The 18,561-nt window shown below is 38.7% G+C and overlaps 1 protein-coding gene across 6 annotated transcripts in view; it reads right to left on the bottom strand.

Annotated features, from left to right (window-relative positions):
* Window positions 1–3,419: 3,419 nt before the first annotated feature.
* The window catches only part of Slc24a2 (solute carrier family 24 member 2), a 237,483-nt gene continuing 222,341 nt past the window's right edge, over window positions 3,420–18,561 (bottom strand). For all 6 annotated transcript variants that reach the window (XM_063251786.1, XM_063251816.1, XM_023566037.2 and 3 more), the window contains 3 exons: window positions 17,440–17,529; window positions 13,628–13,794; window positions 3,420–12,293 (listed from right to left, as the gene is read on the bottom strand). In XM_063251786.1, the coding sequence (XP_063107856.1) occupies window positions 12,044–12,293; window positions 13,628–13,794; window positions 17,440–17,529 (507 nt within the window). In that variant the 3' untranslated portion in view covers window positions 3,420–12,043. The remainder of the gene's footprint in view (window positions 12,294–13,627; window positions 13,795–17,439; window positions 17,530–18,561) is intronic.

The raw sequence follows: 18,561 nt of genomic DNA on the forward strand, positions 1-18,561 counted from the left end.
ATCGAACTCACGACTGCCTGCTTGCAAGGCAGGTGCTTATGCCGCTGAGCTAAATCCCCAGCCCCCAGAAACTTAATGTCTTGGCTGAGCCTGACACTTAGACCAAAATATAATTTCCCTTCATATGTTTTTACTGACCAGCCTACGCCATTTTTCTGTGGTGCTGGTTGGAACCCAGGGCTTCATGCATGCTAGACAAATTCTTTAACACTAAGCTACATTTTTGTTTTATTTCGAGACAGGATTTCATTATGTTACTTTACCTTGAGTCTATGCTTGCGATCCTTCTGCATTAGCCTCCGGAGTGCCTGGGGTTAGAGATGTGCAGCATCATGTGTAGCCCTAGCTTAGCTTTTCGATCCCCAGGTCATGTGGTATCCTCTGGGTGAGGACTGCAATCATGTACCCTCAGTGCTGGGATGGTGTGACATTAATATTTGTTCTGCTGGACTTCATATTTGTCCTGCTGGACTTCACTCTTTGGTCTAATTTTTTTCTATCTTTCTATTTCTCACTTTTGGAATGACAGTGTTTATCCTTTACCTTGGGATTATGTAATTTGTTTTATTTTTACAGCTAACAGTTTGCCTTGAGTCTCACAAGAGATTTGGACTTCAGTTTTTGAGAAGGGGTAGAACTGTTGAGACTTTGGGGGATAGGATTATTGTGTTTCTTTTTTGCACTTCGGATAATTGTCTTAAAACTTGCTATTAACTTTATTTGGAGATTAAGTATGGTTTAACGTGTGTTTGGGTGTGATGTTGACAAACTGTGGATTGTGACTGTTAATCTTGACGTGTCAAATTCATTGGGTTAAGAAAAGCCTATTGGATTAGTAAAGGCTCTTATATGTGTTGGGGTGGGTCACGGAGGCTTGGCTTTGGATACTACACATGGCCCCTCACCTGTTCCTCTCTGGTTGTTCCTTGGCTCTGCTTCTCAACCACTGTGAACCACAGTGGCTTTGCTCTGCCATGCCCTTCCATCATTAGGTTTCTTCCTTTGAGTCTGACAATTATGCACTGAATCTCCTGAAACTGTGAGCCAAATTGAAACTTTCCTCCTTTAGTTATGATCAGGTATTGTGTCTCATTAATGCAAAAACTGACACACAAATTTTTTTGTTACAGAATATTTGACAAGATTATAACAGGAGCTGCAAAGCACACATTGGCTAAAGCCTAAGGTATGTCTGAGTGGGCTGTGAAGGCCCACAGATAACTGACTGAATTGTATCTGATAGAACTGTACTGGTTAATTGAGAGCAATTTTGCCTCACCCCTACGCTATTCCCAGGGAACATTTGGTAATATCTGCAGATGTATTTATTTTGTTGAAACCAATGCCTAATGGACAGTGGTACACTATGATACAATGCACAGGACAATATCCATCACCAAATAATTTTTGAGGCCAAAATATCAGTAGTGCCAAGGTTGAAAAACTCTGTTATGAAAGTACCAAGTTCACTCAATGAAATGCAGTTGGTTGCACTTACCTGTTACTGAAAAATGCGAGTTTAGAGTAGTTGCCATTGCACACACTTATTATCCCAATACTTGGGAGACAAAGAAGGATCATTTGAATGGCAACCCATTTTAAAAAACAGGACAAGAAATATGTTAAAAATAATCAACACCAACAAAAGACACACAGTTTAAGGAAGGCCAAGAAAGGAGGGAAGGTAGTTGATTGACTTTGGTGTCCTTATTCTAATTTCTGTGAGTTTTACAGTCCTGGACTTGGGGATGATTATAGCTAGTGGAGTGAGGAGAAGCAGAAACCAATGATTAAGAGATGTAAACTTGGGTGGCAGAAGGACTTAGTCTCATGTTTCAGTTGCAGTGCTAATTGTGTGACCTTGAGCATGTCTTTGGGCCCCACATTTTTATTTATAAAATAGTAATAATGGCGGCACTCAACTCAGAACTGTGATGTAGATTAAATGAATTGATGCACCCAAAGCACTTAGCAGCATGTCGGCACCATGATTGGAACTGTGGTTGAAACCAATAAGAAACTTATGAGTAGAATAAAGAATCCAACAAGGCCACAAAGAGGTTACTTGGATACAGTCAAGTGGTATAAAATAAAACTTATAACTCAATAGGGCCACAAAATTCATTTACTTATACAGAGGGACAAAATTTTGAAAAAAGATTTCAGTGGATAAAACAGAGATGGTCATAGCAGTGATGTCCCCTGGATTGCAAAATTTTACTGCAGAGGATAGTTGTGGTTTTGGCAAGGGAGGAGTCCTCCATGGGCATGGGACAGAGTTTGACTCATGAGTACTACCTTCTCACCTGTGCTCCAGCAGAATTCCCTGTGTCATGTCCTGGGGCTGGGTTTTCTAACTGGTAAATAATCATTTGTGATTCAGCCTCAGTCATTTTATCTGCCCAAGGTGGTAAATCTGCCCATCAGTTGGGTGATTTTAAAAGCCCAGGAAGATGTTATAGAAATGTAGAGAATGAAGTAAATCAAATTCATTAGGAATCAGTTTTTTAAACATTGAGATTTTTTAATGTATATTTTTATTTTAAAGTGTTTTAAAGAAAATTGGTTATATGTATATCTTATTATATTTTGATGTGCAATTTTATATTTGACTCACTAATTTTGAAGATATTGTAGATTGGTATTGTTTTAATATAGTATTAAAATGTTGATAACTCGGTTTACTACATTTCATTTGAATTTTTATTTATTAACTGGAGATATTTATGTATGTAAGAAGATTTTGTGTTTTAGGCTTGTAATTTTGTCAGATTAGGACTATTTTAGACAATTAGGTGTGTTAAACATGTAAAATTTAAAAAATGCCCCAGGGAATTTAATTACCTAATAAATGACTTAACTAGATAGACTTTTATTTGTTTATTTGAGATAGGGTCTTACTATGTAGCACAGGCTGGCCTTGAACTCACTGCGCAGCCCAGATTGCCTTGAACTTGTAGAAATCTTCCTACTTCAGCCTCCTGAATGCTAGAATTGTAAGTGTGTACCACCACACTCAGCTTAGAATTTAAGCTTTTAAACTTATCAGTTTATTGAGTATAATCAAAGAAAAAAATAATCGTGAATCCTTATTTTTATATAAAAATATCACATTGATAACAAGGTTTTGTGTTGATCTTCAAGTCTTAGCTAACACTATTTTGAATTTATACTCAATATATTTAATTCATTGAAATTCAATTGCTTTGGATAGACCTCTCAGGGTGTAAGGTTACTACAGATTTAAAAGCTCATATTACAACAGTAAATTGTAGTTGTAATTAACAGTAACTCCTGTGTGCCCCTTTGTCATCTTGAATCCTTGTAATAAAATTTGTACCATTGTGCATGAATTTTTTGAGACCTTGAATGTCCTGATAAGCTTCAGGAAAGGATTATTCCCCCAAACAAAATGACACTTATTTTGTCAATAATTTTATTACTCTTATTTTTCACACCAAAGAGACTTAGCTACATAAAGTGATATTCTATAAGTTGATTATCAGTAGTAGAAGCACGAAGAAGTAGACGGCGTGACAGGAAGAAAAAGCCTTTTCTTTGTGACAGAGATACATTCCTCCAAACACCTATGTACAAGTAAATAGAGCTTTCAGGTATGTACAAACATATTCACAGAGAATACACTGACACAGTATCATCACAGGTCTTGCCATCCAGTGAACATTGCTCATAAGCAACACACACACAAGATGACAAAAGTCATTGAGGAGTTCACCCACTGGATTTTTAAAGTGGTAAAGACAGGGATTAAAGTCTTTAAAATGGAGGCAAACAAAGGAAGCATGAGACCATGTCTTTCCCTAAAAAGATCCTTTACAAAAATGGCACTCTAATAGGTTTTAAAATCTTTTCCAAATATTGAAAAAATGTTTTAAGTTTATTTTTATTCTTTTATTGATACACAATAATGTAAATGTGAATGAAATACAGCATGAAGTTATGTATATATTGTGTAGTGATTAAATAGGGTAATAAGTTCTATTGTATGGTAGGGTGAAGATAGTGTACCTCAAAATAGCTAGAAGAGAGAATTCTGAATGCACTGATAGTTTTAACATAACCAGTCCAAAAATCAGTTCTCATGTGATAGGGCAAATATCCATGTTGGAATCAATGTTGATAACATTTGTTTTTCCATTTAAAAATATTCAATTAACAAAAGCATAATTTATCTTTCCTTTAGTGCTAGCAGCAACTTTATTAAACCAGGAGGGTGGTGTTGGCTATCATTAGTTTTGATTCAACACTTTTTGAGTCCACAGTTTGAAGATGGGAACTTTTGCTTGTGGGTTTCATTTATTTTTTTTCCCCCAAACTGAAGCAGGTGAGAGGTCAAAACTAAATACAAGGTATAATGAACGACTCTGTGCGTGTGTCTGCAGAGTCACAAGCCAACAGAACTCCCTCTTCCGGACAATCTTTGCCCTCTGTAGAAACTCTTCAGGCCATGAAACAGCTCCTGGTAAAGGGACACTACTGGCTCTGTGTCCAGAACCCTTTCTTCAGGGCAATTGGCTCCTGAAGCATAAAATCGGTAGGGTTGTTCCATTTAATACATGTACATATTCTATGTAAATAATTTTGGTACCTAGCTGTGGTAGATTTTCTAGGTTATTAAGTGCTTTTATATATTATTTAGCTTTTAAAAATATATTATTAGCTTTCATTCAAATTATATAAAAAGTTATGGTGAAGTAAAACATTGAAGTTTTCATTTGTATGGACATCTATGTATGTATGTGTACAAATACACAATTCCTGGTTCACCATACTACACCAGGAATACACCATAATACACCAGGAATTGTGTATTTTAGTAGGAAAAAAGTCACCCAATGCATTATGAAATCTGATGTTTTTCATGTCCTCCCAGAAAAGGTTACTAATTTAGTCATAAGAAATTACTGATGAGTTTCATCTCTATTTGCCATTTTTATAAGGGAACTTCTTAGATTTATCCTGTATTTACATAAAAACTCAAGCACATTTTAAATTTCCCAGGTATGTTTGCTAATTATCCATTTCATTTCCATATGGGTGAACTTTGCTTTGCATAACAAATGTTCCTGAAAAAGTTAATTTTTAAAAAGGAAATATTTTTCAATGTAGTATTAGAATTTGCTATTTAAAGGAAGTGTATAACAACCTATTCTGAAAATGAAGAATGCTTTTGTGAAATCAATAATTTCATCAGTTTTTCAAACAGCTTTATTAAAGTATACATCTGAAATTTGTTAGTAGATTAGGATTGTCTAGAACAATAATCATAGGTAATAAAAATAGAACAGATAAACTCCAATTTACAACAAACAATACAAAACAGGAATGACTCATGGACTGCTTATTGAGTTTCTATATTCAGAAGCCCTGAATATATGTATTATTGGTATTTTATGGCTTTAATTAAGACAATTGTCTCTTATGAAGTACTATAAAGTGCAATATTAAAAAATTAAAAAACCCAAAAGGCATCCATTGTCTTTCAGTTTTATTCTGATGAGCACTGGAGATTCATTTAATTAAATGGCAAAGTTATCTACCCTTAATTCACACATGCAATTTCATCCTTGAAATGATTTTATTCAAGCACTCAGACTTATATTACCTTTTTCCTCATTTTTTGTCTGACATTATTTAAAAAATTAGTTTTCTCTTTTGGTTAGCTGAGTGTTTTACAGAACCATTAGTACCCAAATCTTCAGTTACTTATAGATCTGTTTTGAAGAAATATGCAACCCAACATGCAAGACAGCAAGAGAAAATTTCTGCCTTTATGGGGAGCCGTAGATGATTTTCTTAGGCTAGGACACTAATCAGCCTCCTTACAGCTTCTGTCCCACTTTCCACATGAGGAAGTGAACACACCGCAGTACTAGTAGATAAGAAGGAACTTGCCTTCCCTGACTTTCTATTTGAAATGAAAATATTAATTCCTTTTGGTAAATCAATGGAGGTGAGCATAAGCCCGGCTTGTTGGAATGATCTAAAGTGGTGTGTCTCCTATTCTGAGCTCTTTGTGAATGTGGGGTAATAACCTTGAAAGCAGACTTTGTGAGCTGGACCTCACCGGTATTGCAGGATAATGCTGTGCTCCGTGTTGATGTTTCTCACTGGAGAACAAACCCCTGCTGGTGTATGCAAGACTGGTCCTCTGAAGGTATTCTGACTCCCTTGCTTAACTGTGGTGGTGAATCCTGCCCACATCTTAGCAGCAGAGACTGCCCCCCAAGAAGCAGTCAGTTACACAAAACACATTGGAGGAAGAGGTCTGGCTTTTTCCAATATTCACATCAACGAGGAGGAGTAGGAGAAAATGCTTGTCAGTCTTTCCAAGTTCAAGTAAAGTGGGAAGTTGGTGGTGAGAACCTTGCAGAAGGGTAAGGACTGGTCCAGCTAAGACTTCAAATGTAGAAGTGGGGTTGGAAAAAGGGACTTAAAAAGGCCAAGAGGAGAGGGGCTCCCAATAGGCAGACACCAATGCAAATGTATCAGGCTGGCTGGGAGATACCTGGCTTCATACAGGGGCCACAGAGAACAAAGATAAATGTGAATTAGCAGCACAGTGTGACTTTTTAAAAGGTCAGAGCAAGAGAGGTGCATAACAAGGGAGTGAAGCTTGAAGCTCAAGGTTACAATTCAGCACTGTTGAGACTTAGGCTTGTGTCATCATCGGTCATAAGGTACAATCATTTAAGAACACAGTAGAGCATTTAAAGTGTAGTAGTACAGAAGAACTGTAAAAACAATTAAAAGGGTAAAAAAGACTTCAAAATAAAAATGTAAAAATACTTTGGATAAAAGGAGGTCCAAATACTAAGGTAAAGAGTGGAAAGTGCTCACATGTAGTTTCTTCCAAAAAGAAAAAATAGGTTAAGTCTTCAACTGGAGGACCCAGGGTTAACTTGGTCAGAGACTTTTCCAACACTGATGATTGTTAAACGTGGAACTTGGTTATACCGTGAACATCTCTGCTGGGATCTCTCTCCTAGAGGATGCTATTCTTTGGATTATGGTGATAAACTGGACAAACTCTTAATGGAATTGAATCTTTGGTGGCAGCCTATGAGTACTCAAGGCAGTCCATCAGACTTAGGTTATTTGTCTATTTTCAAATAATTCTTTTTGGTTTTCCAGTCTGTCAATCATGTAGTAAAAAGTGCTCTGACTGAGTAACAAAGTGCTCCACGCAGCCCATTACTATCCATAAACTCATTTGAATTTGCCTATCACCTAATCTTCCCATAATGAAAACTCACTAGCCAGACTGAATGCTCTGGAGTTCACACGTTGTGAGAAAGGCTGATTTTTCGTAGGTGAAGGAGATGTGTAAAAGGGTTCTGTGCACCTTCTTTGGGGATTATGTGGAAAACACATTCATTCTATATATAGCTAGCATGAGTTTTTCTGCTGGTACCACAGCCTACGTAGCCCTGAAACTCTTAGCGAAATGAAAGGAATATTGCAATGCTGTAATAATAAATAATAGAGTTGAGTTGGCTATATTTCCTTTATTGCTTTGCTTGTTTGCTATGTATTTCAAATAACATGAATACATGAGATTAAAAAAGAAGCACAAAAATACAGAGGCAGGGAGCTTAACTCAAATAGACAGGAGGGAAGGGACATGATTACCTTTGTTTCCCAAGGCCTCCAGAGGTGAGATTTAAAATAAAATCTAGGACTATATATAGGCTTTTTTAGTTGTTTAGAAAAACCTGATATTTTTAATCACTTTAAATGACATAAACATACATTTGAATGTGACAGTTTCTTAGAAATCCTGGTAAAGTCAGTTAATTTCTCTTCTCTTCCTATTTCTTGCCTTTTACCAACTCTTAATGCTAAGACCATATCGGCTAATTGAAGAAAATAGTGTTGAGGGGGATGTAGGTAGGGCTTGAGGGTGTATCTTAAAAATATTAAGCCAGGTGATGTGTAAGATATGGCTTAGCAAGAATCAGTATTAGCTTCTGTAGCATGCTTCCTCAGAAATCACTCTGAGAACAACTTTATTTTGTCTGGAGCAGTGCTGCTATCTATAATATGGTCACTTACTTACTGGAGTAGCAATCTGGGTACAAGAAACTTAACATTCACATAATTTGTGTATGTGTACCTGTGCATGTAGATATGGGAAAGAAAGCACACTGAAATTTTGTGAACTGCTTGCAGATAGACCATCAGAACTATTTCAAATACTTCAGCGCAGTAATTTAAACAGGGCATTATTTTAACCAAGTCCCAACTTCAACTCTGTTTGGCAAGCAGGTCTACCAGTTGTCTTTTCCATGATCAACTTTCTGGTGAGTTGGCCCAGGCATGCTGCGCTTTCCATTATAGCTCATCTCCTATCTCACTGTTATGGAGACATTTAAAAGATGTGAGCAACAGCGGGTAGTTTGCCAGCTTCCTCTCTGCCCAGGAATGCATGTTCATTGACATGATCAAATGTCTAATCAGCGAGGCAGCTGTGTTTTGCTGAAAGGGCTCCAAATCACCTGATTCATGTCTTCTCTATAAAATAAATTATAACATCCTCTGTCAGGTGACACCTGTTAGAAGTCTTACAAAGCATTTATCCTGTGTCTTTTGATAATCTTCCAGGCAAAATTTTAGGATGTTCTGTTGCATCTGCCAAGCTGACAAGCAACCCTACCCTTTGGTCCCTGCACATGTATTTGACTTTCCTGATCAGTCATCACCTGACTCAGCTTAGGTCCTGGGAAGATAAACAACAGCCTCTTTTAGGTGCTTCAGCTCATTAGGTATTGGTCAGGCCAGGAGGGCAGCTGGATATGTTGTGAGCATTCTTAGATGCAATTTAGAAGTTTCTATTATAGCATTTTTGGTTTGCATTGTTTTCTATCCTAAGGCTGCCTGGGTACAAGAGAGGTGACAGCAAGAAAGCAAGATCTATTTGGTTTGCTGTGAGTAAATGAAACCATTAGGGTGCAACTCATTCATTTTAGATTTAGTAAGATGTTGGTATAAAATTTTGCTATTATTTTGTGTGTGCTCCAGAGAAGCAAAGAGGGTATCTGCAGTCTGAATTTTTCTTCTGTGCTTTCTGTTGCATACTCTTTGCCTCTGGATCACCAGTAGGGATATGGCTGGCCATTTCCTTAAGGCTATAAATGTATATTATGGAGCTGGGAATGCATAAGTGCATATGTGTATGTTTGTATACATATGTGCATAGAACCAAGCAACCTTATGAGACAAGGAAGAGATGTTCCCTTTGGTTGGTGTGCATAACTTTTCTTTTCTTTGACTTTGGCAAACTTAATGCTCTTTGCTTTGGAGTTCTGAATGTGACTGGTTCACAGGGTGATGATGTAGCTGATATTGTACAAATCTGGTATTCACACACACAGGCATGCAGGAAAGAGTTTAAAGATGAAAACCTGGATGTGGAAAGTTTCTTGAAATAGTGTAAATGATTCTGCACTAACACATCGCCACATACATGGAAGGTGCCTGTCCACCATTCGGCCAGGGAACACTCCTTCCTCAGGCCACGCTGACTGCACAGCATTCATGTGGGAACTCAGCTTGGAAATGTTGTCTTCTCTGAAGCAACTTTTCATCAAAGACCAAACACTACCTATGAAATGCAGCTACCAACTCTTTGGCAAGTAAAATTCTTGCTGAATGTTTGCATGAGTCTTCACTGTGAGCTAGGAATGAGTGAAAAAGAGTGAGCAGGCAGGGGAGGATCAGGAATTGCTGAAATCAGAACAGGTGACAACAAACCTCTGGTGTCCAAAGTCACCTATTTGAACCTTTTAAAAAAGCACAAGTCAGTCAGTAAAATAGGATTCACACATTAACCATCTGTGCTCCCCTTCAAGTAATATACAGGCTTAACAACTTGTTTTAAAACTAAAAGTTCACTTTCTCACTCTTACTCTAAACACATAACAAATTCTTGACTTAATACTAAATCTTGCCTTTGATGAATGAGACACAGTTTTCTTCCTCCCACACATCTGAAAAACCAACTTTGCACAGTTGCAGAGCCTTGAAAACAAGCATCCTAAGTGGCAGAAACTTGATTTCTTGCTTTCTCGGGGCGGGGGCTCCCCTTTGCAGTGAAGAGCTAGGATGGGCACTTCCTGCTGTCGCCGTGCTCTGCAGAGGAAGCTGAGGGTTCATGGAAGGAGGAATGACCTTGGTCTGGGGCTCTGGTCACCTCATCTTGGTGTTCAACTGTGAGTCCTACCTCCTGTCTCCCTATATTAAGAAGTATGTGCTCATCACACAATCGGAGCAGGCAGAATCGACTGGAGACATGAACACACATGGTGAACTCCGTATGTACACATGTGGGAGGTGCCCACTTAGATGCATGGTGGACACACAGTAATGGGCCATCCTCTGTTTACTTGAGAGAAATGAAGGTTCTACATATTTTTCATTGATTTAGTTTGTTCACTCCCATACCCTGCTAGTTTTATTTTCCACTGAAGTAGACCTGAGAAATAATACAAAATGTCAAATAGAACTTGAAGGGCACATGTCCCATGAAAAGCTGAGCAAAATTAAGAAATCAAAACAGTGGGGTAATTGGCTTGAAACCAGTATAATGAAGCTATGGAATATAGTCTTCAGTGTACTCTAAAAATCAGAAAAAGCCTCAGATAGACACAGAATTTTCTTGGGCTCTAACTAAACCCTTTAACAGAACTCAGAAACCTTTTGGGGGTGCCCAAGTGTACTGTCTTTGCAAACATCTCTAAACTGTCTCCATCCAAGCAGTATTGATTACAGCTAATATAGATCTGTTGGAAATAATGATTCTTAGACACTGAAGCCCTTTTTGACCACACTGGAAAATGCTTTTTGGAGCTGCTCCTTTACATTTCCAGTAGGTGGCACGTCTGGCTGAGCACCTCTACTGGATGGTGTTTCTATCACACATCTAGGCTCTTCTGGCAGGCGTTTGACTATATGTGAGCCCTTAGCTTCAAAATACATCTAAAGGATGTCACAGCAAAAACTGCTCTCCTTCTTTTGATGTTAATGGGATATGTGCTGGAACAATATAGGTTCAGTTTATATACTTTTGCTGTCCTAGAAAAGCACTAATTTGGTTTGCAGTCATATTTTCTATTTGCATGCTGGGGAATTAAGAAAAGAAAAGAAAAAAAAAGAAAAGAAACGAATCCAATCCTGGTCACCACCCTCCCCCAAGCTAGTGTCAGTCCAGTCTGGGTTTTACCTCTCTCCGTCCTAAATACCTGGTGAGAGGGTCACATCAGTGCACCCCAGTAGGAGTAGGCATATGGTCTTCCTTGTTTGGTTTGTGGGATCATTTTGGAAGGCTCAACTCAGGGCCCTTTAGCCTCTCTGCTAAGCCCTCCTCCCTGCAAACTGTTTCCCTAAACCATCCACCTTACTAGGCAGGATCTCAGTAAATTCCAAGGTAGGCCAAAAGTCACAGCAATGCCACCTCCACTTGTTGGTATCATTTCACCTCTTGCACTTATGAGGTAAAGCCCAGACTAAAGGCTGAAGGTCGATGCCCATTTTAAAATAGGTACTATAAATATACTAGAGCTATCCCTGAAAAGATGCATTTGTACTTATATATATATAATTTTATATATATTTTTCTTTCTTTGTGTACAGTTATATATTAATCTACAGGTGTAGAAGGAGAGGCATAGTACAGGAACAGGCAGGATTTGTGTGTTCATGTGTGTATATTTATAATATGTATACTTTATATGTGTATATTTAGATTCTGTCCTTGTTTGCATCATTACAATAAATGTACCTCCGACCAGCGAGGAGTACCTGTCAGTGGTGAATAGAGAAGCCCCTATCGGTGGTTCCCTTTGTGTCTGGCGTGGAGTCATTTCAGCAGGCAAGGGTGAATCCATCCCTCCTCCAGTCCACTCGAGAGGGATGGTTGGCACCCAGGGCTCTGGCCAGCTGCTGCTTCTCAAGCGGTCAAAGAGCCTAGTGCGCAGAGTTGAGAGGGCCATCCATGCTCTTGGTTCAAGATATGGCTTTTCTGCTAGATGGAGACAGGGCACACAAGAATTCTGTCTTCCAGGAGGACGCTGACCACCAGAAACACAAAGTAGAGGCCAAACATGATGAAGCCCAGCACTTTGTTCATCCGCCATTTGCAGAGCGCAATGGAAAGGATAACGAACAGCAGCATGATGAAGAGGAGGACAATGGCACAGAAGAGGCCATTGCTGCTGACAGCCACGGGCTGAAATCTGTGAATGATGGTGTACAGGAGCCAGGGCAGTGGGAGCCTGCAGGGGACAGAAAGGAAGGGAAGGGGATGAGGCAGACAGGGGGAGAGTTAGGTGCATTGTGATGATACACCTCATCACTTCAGAAGGATGTCGTGCTAGTTCACTGAGGCGACAGTGTGTAGCTGCCCCAGGAAATCACTTAAGGAATCAGATAAACTTTCAAAAATCAGAGATGTCAGGACTGGTGCTGACACTGGAAAGATGGGTCAGAGTTTTCCAGGCAGAAAAGCAGGGAGGGCTCTTCAGTGAGAGGGGTCAGCAAAAGAAGGCCGTCCAATAGGAGAGGAGAGGATACCTTTCAGCCTTATAGGAGGTTCATGCAGTGGGCGCTCAGAGTTGGTTTTATACACAGATAGAGGGGTTAGTGACACAGACTGTTAAAATCCCAATCTTCTACCTCATTGACTAGTTTTATGAATTCTGTGCCCCTTACGTTCCATATCTGAGAAATATACACTTCATATGATTGTTGTGTGGCCTAAATGGCTTAAAGTATATATACGGTAGATGTTATATGAAATTATAAACATATATATAGTAATGAATAGGTATAAGACAGAACAATATTAAGATGTTCAATGAGAAACTACACCCATTTAATTGGGTTTCCAAACTCAACTGGCAAAAGCCCTGTTCTTTTGGGAGTCACAGGATAACACACTATGTCTTGCTTTCTCAGGGGACTGACATTCAGGATGATTTGTCAGCCTCCTTTTACTTTTGACAAGTTAGATGAAATAGATAACAATATACCTCTCAATCTGGTTCACTGCAGTTATTGTTCATACTGAATAATAAGAAAAGACCTCGTCTTCCAACTTTCAAAACACCTAGTATATCTTTAGTGGCATAGATAATTCCTAGACTGCCAATGTTTTCCAAGGAAGAACACTGTATTTGTTTTGGACCTATGTTTGTTTGGTTCTGCCTTAAAGCCCCAATCTCATCCAAAGCTGATCAGGATATTTATTACAATATGGAAAAATGTACCGGGAATCCACTACCAGAGCATCTCATTCTGGCCTGAATATCGAATACTCATAACATGTGGCAAGCACAGATATATAAGTGAATTTTCCACAAAATATTTTCTAAAACATATATTTTGTATGCAGGTATGTGTTTCTGACTATATAGGGATGACTTATTCTTTGTTAAATTCTTTAAAAATGAAAAACAGAGTGGTAAAACTGAATGGTACTCCCAGTTTCAACATTATTTAGATATTGCTAAGTTTAGGCTCAAAGGTCCTGGTTGTACCTTACAGCCTCTGGGAAGATAAAGACAGTGACAGAGCAGGTGTACAGCTTTATAGATTTATCTCTACTCACCCTACAGTGATGTCAAAAATGTTACTTCCAACAGAGCTGGATACTGCCATGTCCCCCAGCCCCTTCCGGGCTACTATGACACTGGTAATAAGATCAGGGATGGAGGTCCCAGCAGCCAAGATGGTCAGACCCATGATCTCTTCACTGATGCCGATGGTCTCTCCAACCTACATGTCATGACAGGGACAAACATGGGTGGTGGAAGCCACAAAACCATCGAAGCACAAACATTTCAGTGCAACCCATTTTTAATGAGCTCCTCCTCACCTCTGCTCAATTCTGAGATAATAAAGATCAATAAATCACAATCGTAGAGAAATTCATATTTCTATGACATTCAGACCCAAGAAATTAGCAATGTTCATTGGAGGATTAAATAGATATTTAAAATTAAAAACAAGAAGAGCTGCATAGGGCTCTCTGGAGTTAAAAAAGTCAACTGGCCTTTGAACCTAGGGACAGTCCCTGACAGTGATGCCTAGCCTGTGCACAGACCTACTCTTTGGTTTACGGTTTTCCACCACAGTTTAGAAACTGACTCCTTGGCCACATTTTCCTTAATGTGTCCTATTGTCTGAACCACACTTAAACACTATTTGCCTCTGCCACTTGCATAGGGAATATGATTTTGGGAACGTTCAGGTCTGATAATATAAAACTCTCATCAAAACAGCTGCAGAAAAACAATAACCATAGAAGCAGGAAACTTGGCCCAAAGTCTGGGTTTTTGTAGTTCTTAAGAACTTGACCTACTGATAACAGTTCCACTGTACAATATCTTTGTGGTTTTTTTTTTTTTTCAGTACCAGGAAGCGAACTCAGGCAGGTGCTTATGCCACTGAGCTAAATCTCTGGCCCTGTACAATGTCTTTGATCCTAGGTTTTTAATTTACAAAGTGAGGATAATACCTACCTTACAAAATGTTCATGATAATTTGTACAAAAAGCCCTTTATAAATAGCATATCATTATTGAAAAGCGAAGGGGGATGCAGCAGGTATGTTTCTTTTTCATATTTTCCTCTTCAGACTATTGAGTTCTGCTCAGAGAGTCGGTCTAGCCTTACATGAAAAGCTCTTCCATTCTTTCCAGTAACTTGTTTGTCTTACTGGGGCTTGAGAAAGCTTTACATATTTTCTGACATTTATGAACTAAGGTTCTGAAAATCTTTAAGAGAATTTTTTCGCTTTGGTTTCTATCATCAGCCCACTGGGTAACATCCAGTGTTTATGTTTTCAAAGGGGAATTATTGAAAGGTTTTGGGGAATTATTGAAACAGTATATAAGGATAAAGGAATTAGAGACTAGAATACATTCTTAAATCTCTTTTTTTTGACTTATAAATTATATGCTTGTTCCTACTCGCCCATAAATACAGGAGATATTTTTATTTTGATGGTCACATCTGGTCCAGAGCCTGGTGACTTGATGAGATCACCCTGTCCTCACATCACACACATTCAGAGATCTCAGAGAGCAAGTTCTATGCAATCAGGATCCTTCCCTTGGTATCTGGGATGTCCTTTATTTGAACACCTACTTGCCAAATGAACAAATCAGTCTGCACACATAGGCAATTTCCCTAACAGGCATTTCACTGATTCTCCTTGAATAAGTTATATAAGAGTTTTGCACTAGCATGCCCTATATGAACAAAACTTTCTCCTCAATGTCTTATTTTCTTGGTTAAATTCAGAAAGAAACGTCAAGCACTGTGAAGATGGTAACTAAATGACTGCCATCCTAAGAAAGTTCCAGTTTATTTAACACATTTTTAATGATTTAAGTTCTTACAGGAATCATCTGTATTTGTGGTTTAAATGTCACTTATACAGAAAAAGGAAGAAATTGAAGAGACGTGGTATAGTTAAAAATTGGTTTGGGACATAGGAGTCCTGGTGCAACTTCTAGCTTGTCCCTCCAGTACAAGGGAACCACCTTCCCTTGCCTTCAGTTTTCCCCATTTGTGAAATGAGGATAATAATATTCACTCAGAATTATCCTGATGATATCATGTGCTGATATTTATAGAGCAAATAGTGCAATGTCAGACTTAAAGTAACCAATCAATAAATATCAGCTAGTACAACTCAGTCATTATTCTCCTTTGCCAAGTTATCAGAATAGCAACCAGAGTTCTGGCACTGGAGACAAAAGCTGGTTCACTGGGACCAGGTCACAATGTGGGGAAAGCACAGGACTAATGTTGAATTTTCATTACACTTTAACCCTTGATGAATCTGTGGATATTGAGACACTGTCACTGCTGGAGAACTAAAGCTTGCTTGAAAAACCTGTCATTCAGTTGAGTTTTGAAGAGTCAAAGAAAAAATCAAGGGCACAGAGATAGGCCCATGCCCTATCAAATAGCACCATTGTTATAGCTTGCATTTGGAATATTTCTCAAAGCGTCATGCACTGAAAGCTTGGTCCCAGCCTGGTGATGGTATCAAAAGGTGGTGGGAACCTTTTGGAGGCAGGGCCTACAGGCAGGAAGCGAGGTCAGTGGGATGTACTCTCAAAGGGGATGTTGAGGGCCTAGCTTCTCCTCTTTCTCTCTTTGCTCCTGGCCATTATAAGGTGTGCAGTTCTGCTCTGCCACATCTGCCCCACCATGATGTTCGCCCAGGCCCAAAGCGATGGGACCAAATAACCCTGGATCGAAACCTCTGAAACTGTGAGTCAAAACAAACCTTTCTTTTCTCTAAGTTGATTATCTCAGGTATTTTGCCCCAGCGATAAAGAACAAACATAGTTACATAGATTTTCTATGCTTTCTTCTGAAAGTTTGATAATTTTAGCTTTTATATTTAGGAATATTTTAATTGAAGTTAATTTTGAGCATGAAATGAGGTAAAGATCTAAATTAGTTTATTTTGCCATATGGAAATTGAATGATTTGAGCAACATTTCTTGAAGAGTCTACCCACATATGTTCTTGGTATATACTTCCTTATTTCAAATTGTTACATCTTAGGTTAGCAAGTATAATAATTTAAGGATGACATTAAACAGAGGCTAAAAGTGGGCAGTTTGGAATTTATGTACTACATAATAAAGATTAAAAGTATGAATTTGGAGTTGCAGAGACTTTGCTGTTCTGCTATTTACTACTTCTGGTGATCATGGGCTATTTTAAGCTTAAACTCCTTTATCTGGAGAATTTAGATAACAGTAGTACCTTTTTTATAGGATTTGAATCTATGTACAAGGTTAATGACGAGATTATAAAGACAAAGAGACATGATTTGTTCAACATGTAGCACACATTCAATCAATAATCATTATTGCTGTTATCTCATTCCTCATATTTTTCAATGACCATTACTAAGATCATAAGGTTTATGACTGATTTTGAGTTTAAAGTGGTAACAATGAAATACATCATTATTTAAATAAACTGAAGCTCTAGGAAAACATCATTTTGTTTCCAGGTCCTTTCCTGAGACCAGTTCTGAAAGGCTGGTGAGAGCCATGCTAAATGGTTTGCCCAGCATAAAGTTTATGCAATCAATCAGGCAAAATGATACTTGTCTCAAGCTTGGATTGGCTTGGGTTTAGACTATGGAGGGCAAGAAGCAGCTAGGTTTGCCTTCCTACAGATGGCTTTCCAGTGGCTACACTGATGTGATTCCAGGCTACAAGGAAAGGCCTAGAGAGAAGGGCAAGATCCAGAGATTGAGGAAAGCTCAGTTCTCTAACGTGTAATTTATCTGGAACACATCGAGTATTGTCATGACAGTTTTAAAAAGCAAACACACTGATGAATCACTTGGTAACCAAGCTTAGAGAAAAGCCAGTCTAAGTCTTACCTGGTGTGCCCACCAGACCATCAAGTAAGAGAATACTGCGATCCAAGTGATGGAGCCAAAGAATGTGATGGGAAAAAACTTCCTTGATGACTAGAAGACAACCAGAAGAGGTAAGAGTGTTAGTACTGTCAACTGTGATCTGATAGTTCAAAGCTAAAACCACCCACTGCAAATATTTCTCCTGCATTTCCTGTGTCTTTATAGGCCCCCTACTGCTGATTGAATGGGGCAGTAAAATTCTTTCTTGGAAACGTGGAATTGGTAGGAGCTGAATGATCATAATGCTGGTTCCTGCACTGAAAGTCTTTGTAAAGAGCTATTATTTCCTACAGGTAGATACTAAGACAGCTTCTGCTCTTGCCCTTTCTAAGGCCTGGTTTCTCAGCTTCTCTGATATTCTGTTAACTATGATTTTAGTTTTCTCCTCTTTTCTTTAGTTTGCTCCCAAACTAAATTGGAATCAGATTCTACTGCTTGTGAACCACATGTCCTAATAATCCATCTGCCAGAACCCTATGGGATTAATGATATTGAACAAGGAATGGGGAGGATTTAAAAACAGATCTTATAGTCCCATGATTTACCAGGAAAGCCACACAGATGAAGCTACCACCAGGGCTTGTATAGATTCAGAGTGATGCCTGGTCTCCAGGACCCTGGGACCATATATGCCACCATGGCAGATGGAGTGGACAGAGGCAGATATGCTCAATTGGACTGATCTTACCTGAGGATGGGGAAAAGGGAGGGGCATGTCAGTGACTAGGAATGTTTTCACACCACACCACACCACACCACACCACACCACACCACACCACACCACATAATGTCCAATTCTTTTTTGCGTGCTGAGCTGTGTACAATCTCAGGCTTACATTGTGAATACCTTAAAAAGGTCTCCTAGGAATATCAACCAAAACATGAAACACCCAAAATGCAGTGATTATTTTAATTTGATGGAACCACAGGGAAATCCAGTATAATCTTATGCTTGTACTGTTGATACCCTTTGTAGAAAACTTGGGATCCCTTAAAATATGCTCAGACAGCAAAATGTTGTCACAGAGCTTTTCACCTGTTATTGCCAAAGACTTTTTATTTCAAAACTTTCCACACTGAGAA

Source organism: Cavia porcellus, unplaced genomic scaffold (genome assembly GCF_034190915.1).
Source record: "Cavia porcellus strain 051 isolate PalLab524CR breed Dunkin Hartley unplaced genomic scaffold, mCavPor4.1 scaffold_1, whole genome shotgun sequence".
Taxonomy (NCBI): Eukaryota; Metazoa; Chordata; class Mammalia; order Rodentia; family Caviidae; genus Cavia; species Cavia porcellus.